Below are 5421 nucleotides of genomic sequence, written 5' to 3'. Positions count from 1 at the left end.
GACTCTAATGCAGCCGTTTGTGATTTTTAATTCGCGCAACAGTGTAAAAGTAGCCCGGAGTCAGACGCAGCTGCGGGAGAGGTGCGTCTGACTTCACACGCGTATGCTCGCGGGCGCGAATTAAGAATCACAAACGGCTGCATTCGAGTCTTCAAGGCATTTTAAGACACAACATCGTCAAGTAAGTAACTTTAACGAATGTTACAGTATTCACTGTAGTTGTCCGCTAGTAAAAAGATAGTTTTATCAGTCTTCATCCGTGTATGCCATTGTTTTGCGGTTACTACAGTTCAGTGGATCAGGAGGCGCTGGTGTGACTGAGTGGAGGCGGGACTAATTTGCATATTCATAGATCCGCGTATAGTAAATGAGGCAAGGGTGTAGAGTTACATTCAAGCTATTTTAAGGCATGAGAAAATTATTTTCACAAGAAAAAACATTTAAATATGTCATTTTGATGATCAAAGATAAGTTTTAAGGGATAAAATATTTGACTACAGGGGGACTTTAAAGGGATAGTTCATCCAAAAATTAAATTTGGTCATCACTTGCTTACTGAGTTGTACCAAACCTGCATAAATTTATTTTTGTCTCCTGGACACATTAGATACTTTGAGGAATGTGGGTAACCAAACAGTTGGCAGTAGCCACTGACTTACCATAGTATGGAAAAAAAATAAATAAAACTCTATGGAAGTCAACTATTAACTGTTTGGTCACCTACATTCCTCAAAGTATCTTCTATGTTCACTAGGAGAAAGAAATTCATACAGGTTTGGAACAACTTTATGGTAAGCAATTTATGACCAAATTTCAAATTTGGATAAACTATTACTTTAAAATTTTAAATACATTGCATTCTCTGTTAAATAGTCATTCATGTGTCATGAAAAACTTTTTTCCTGTAAAAAAAATAAAAAAATAAAAAATCTGTATTGATTTTGATTTACCATCTTTATAAAGTGTAAATATGACAAATGAAACTAGATTCCAATGAAATGCAGAAATGTTTTTTATTGTTTTTTTTTTAATTCTCTCAAACTTCAGACATGTCTGAAAATATTAATAGTACAAATGTTAATATAACAAGAAACTAATTAAAAGGTACAACATTTTTATATTGAAATGTCTATTTTTTGTTACATGTGGTATGTAATTTTTTACTATTATATTTATATTTTAAATATAAAAATGTGTTTATATTTTTTTTTATATTATATAAATACTACAAGTATGAAAAAAAAATTGATGTGGGGTAATATATATTTTTTTTCTATTTAAAAAAAATATATATTAAAAACAAAAATTATAGTTATGTATATATGTAGCATTGCATAAATATATTTTATATTATATATATAATATATTACAAATATGAAAAATATATGTGGTGTATTATATATATATATATATATATATATAATTTTCCTATTTCTAATATAATATTTAAAAAAAATAAAAATTTGATGTATATATGCAGCATTGCATAAATATATATATAATTATATTATAAAAATTATGTATTACAATAATATGGTATGTAAAAAATTTGGTATATTATAAAATTGTAGCATTATATTGTAAAAAATAATATATATGTATATGTGTGTGTGTAAACTTTTTCTTAAATATACATGTAAATCCAGTATAGAAACTATCAACATAAATATACAAATTTCACTTGAATACATGTGCACTTTCTGGGACATTTAAACGTTCACTCAAAACAGTGGACCCTGAAAATTTGTGAGGATACCACACACAGTCCAGAGCTGATTTACAGAACCAGACAGAGGAATCACCCGATCGAAAATGTGATATTCCTTGATTTGACGAATGGCCCGTTCAATGTGAATCCTTAAACGAGCAATGTTGTGTGTGTGTGTGCGAGTTCTTCATGGCTGAACTGTCCAATTGGGCCGAGAAAAGGTGGGATTACTACTGTGGCATGAATTTCATCAAGTAGATCTTTGATTAAAAAGCCTTTGTCTGCCATCACAGCATCGCCCTCTTCCAGAAGATTCAAAATGCCAGATGACTTGGTGATCTCTTTATCAGAGATGCTTCCTGTGTAAAGACGGCTCACAAAAGTCATGCTCCCATCCGGGGAAATTCCAACCAGAGATTTGAGTGTAGTTGTGCCTTTGTAGTGCGAGTAAGTCTCAGAGTTCAGTACCTTGGAGCTGGCAGTTTGGACTCGGACTTCAGTACAATGCAGGATGACTCTGGTTTTGGGGTAGAGAGCTTTAAAATACTCTGGCATAAGATCATCAACTGCAGCTCTACTTGGCCATATAGGCAGACTCCCCAGCATGAAGTACAAATCATTTGCCAGGTAACACCGATTCGACTGACTGCACTTTGTGAAATATTGAAACGCAGAGCAAGGTCTTGTTCAAGAAGGCCCAGTCTAATCCAGCAAAGAAACATGAAAAACTGATTAAACAGGGAAAGATGTTGTGCCTGGAATCCAACCCTCAGTGTGTGTTGGTTGGTTGCACTAATTCTTTGCACTTGAGCCCATGCTCTGTGCTGTAGAGCCAAGAAAACGGCTCTTAAAGTGTCAAAATCAGGGAACCCAGTGTAAAACTGGATGAGTTTTGGATTACCCATAAAATTCGGAATGCCAAACTGATGACTTTTGAGTCCCTCATTTTCCGCAGACAGACGAGAAATGTCCTCCCGTGCAGCCACAAGCTGCTCCTCAGTAGTCATGGGCTCCACACAGTAGTCATGATCGGTGTTTGGCATCTCTGTGACATGACTACATTGAGATGCACTTGAGCCCATGCTCTGTGCTGTAGAGCCAAGAAAACGGCTCTTAAAGTGTCAAAATCAGGGAACCCAGTGTTAAACTGGATGAGTTTTGGATTACCCATAAAATTCTGAATGCCAAACTGATGACTTTTGAGTCCCTCATTTTCCGCAGACAGACGAGAAATGTCCTCCCGTGCAGCCACAAGCTGCTCCTCAGTAGTCATGGGCTCCACACAGTAGTCATGATCGGTGTTTGGCATCTCTGTGACATGACTAGATTGAGAGAGAGAGAGCGAGAGCGCGGGCAAGTGAGATAAAGTTGAATTTACACACCTATTCTATATTCATATTTATTTCTCACTTGATGCATTTATATACACATTCATTTTCTATGATAGATTTCTACTAACCATTCTTCGTTGCTTGGTCCATCCTTTGTAGAACTGGAGAGAAAAAAGAGAAAATTAAAACCCAGACATGTAACGATATTACATACAGTTGGTTGGACAAAATAAAGTGAACAGCCATTATTATAGGGGTTAATAACATTTGTGTAGGTTACAGTGGGGGGAAAACATTGTGATTATCATTTATTCATATTTTTGTTTATATTCTCTTGTTTGTCTATCAGTACAGTTTCAGCAGTGTTTAGTACTGGCTGTGTGTGAAATGGGTAACAGGTTAGATATCCAAAAAGAGCAAATCATCAGTGCCTGTTGAACAAAAACATCTGTAACCTTAAGCTCAGTTGTTGTGCATTTAAAAAACAACTGATTTTATGATTAAGACTGTAATTATTATTATGACTTCATCAGCGAAAAAGAATAGAGAGCAAAAACAAGGTTAATGATAGGGGCCATCAAACACTAATAAAGATTGTGAACAAACAACACAAAACAACTTAATAAAGAAATATTGCCTATTTTGCAGGTGTTCACATTATTTTGTCCAACCTCTGTTCTGTCATTGATTGAACTATACAACTTACATATCACGCTTATATGACACACAAAACTTAGAGTAACGTTATGTATTTACATGTTCATTTAAAATCATTATTTAAACAGTAAATTCATTCATTTTCCCCATTTCTGCTCACCTTTCATCTTCCTCATGTTCTTCCTCTAAATGACATCTTCCTTGTCTAAAGCAGAAACAAATAATAATGTTCTGAACAAAATTTGGATATTGTAATCTATACAAAATGGAGACATTTAACCTTAGTTGTTGTCGTAAAACATCATATTTTAGCTCTATGTAAGCGTTTAAAGGGGTTATATGATGCTTTTTTAAAGATCATTATCTCTTTGGTTTTGAGACTTTAGTCTTTGCAACTTCAGGGATCTTATCTATTCACGAACAGCTTGTAACACTCCAAAGAGAAAGGAAAACTTGAAATCGCATCATATGACCCCTTTAAAGGAAGATAAACATGCTCACATTAGAAATTAGCGATTAGCCAACAGGCTAGTATCCACAGTTTTGTTTTTTTTTTTTAATAAATGCAATATTGTTACCTGAAAGTTAGGTCCTATGTCCCGTCGAATTTTAACAATCCACGTTTTCTGAAGTTCTTTGTCCTGTGGAAATTTGTGAAATTATGTATTCTCTTTATTTTGACGGCTAAACGATCGACATCCCGGTACACAACAATATGCCATAGTGAACGCTGCTGGACTGCTATCTCTCACAGCCTCGTTTTCGAATCAAAATGGCGGCGGGCTGAATAAGGCGTATTGTTTGTTTTGGTTTCTTAACTCAAATTTCAGACTCATCCGCTATGAAAGTTTACTTGACATCCAGTACAGTAGGTGGCGGTAATGCTCCTAAGGAGTTATTTGCCATAAAACAAGAAGAAGAAGAACTAACGGGTGTGTCGTGGCGACATCGTGCGGTCAACACGTGCAACTGAACCTCCTCGAGCGCAGCAGCTGCGTGACGCCATCAGTGTGCACCGCGGACGAGCAGCACGTGAGGAGGATCGGCAGGAATGGCATCGACACAGGAAGCAGAAATCTATGAAGTCAATATAATGCCACATATACTGTATATGCAAAATAATAAAGTTTTGCAAAAGAAAATAAAGTTTTGCAAAAGAAAAATAGTCTTGAGCAAAAAAAACAAGTTTTGCAAACAAAAATAAAGATCGCTAAATAAAAATAAAGTATTGAGAGAAAAAATTTAAGTTTTGCAAAGAGAAATAAAGAATTGCAAAAATCAATGACAGTTGTAAAAGAAGCTTATGAACTCTGATTCTATTTTATCTCTGCAACACATATTTTCCATGCTCACACCTACTAATTCATTTGCAATGCTCCATTTATTTTGCGTTTCAGTCAAGCCTGAGCTCGCGATACCGTTTTCCCTTTGCGCTTCACTTTTCTGTGCGTTTCACTTTATGGCACTGTTTTGACGTGGGGGGTGGAGTCAAGAAACTGGGGCGTGTCATTAGCAACAGGTTCGAAAGTCAGCATGGCAGAGCGCAGGCCTGCGGGTGGATTCCAGGTATGTAAAGTTGATTGTTTCCTTTTATTTCACTAACATTAAAATGTGTGTTGTTTTGTTAACTACATGCGATTACTATTAACGTCGTTTGCCAAGTTTAAGAAGTTAGAGATCATTTACTCGCGCACGTGAACGTGTTGGAAAAAGTTAGCATCTGAT

General features: G+C 35.6%; 1 protein-coding gene across 1 annotated transcript in view; it reads left to right on the top strand.

The window, feature by feature from the left end:
- The first annotated feature begins 5229 nt into the window (after positions 1-5229).
- LOC107663578 (ribosomal RNA processing protein 1 homolog A-like) overlaps positions 5230-5421 on the top strand; it is a 4793-nt gene continuing 4601 nt past the window's right edge. Inside the window, exon 1 of the mRNA XM_016453812.1 lies at positions 5230-5266. Coding sequence (XP_016309298.1) covers positions 5230-5266 — 37 coding nt within the window. The remainder of the gene's footprint in view (positions 5267-5421) is intronic.

The sequence above is a fragment of the Sinocyclocheilus anshuiensis genome, unplaced genomic scaffold, assembly GCF_001515605.1.
Source record: "Sinocyclocheilus anshuiensis isolate Anshui unplaced genomic scaffold, SAMN03320099.WGS_v1.1 scaffold127, whole genome shotgun sequence".
Taxonomy (NCBI): Eukaryota; Metazoa; Chordata; class Actinopteri; order Cypriniformes; family Cyprinidae; genus Sinocyclocheilus; species Sinocyclocheilus anshuiensis.
The sequence above is the reverse complement of the archived record's forward strand: the minus strand, read 5'-3'. Positions and strand labels throughout refer to the sequence as shown.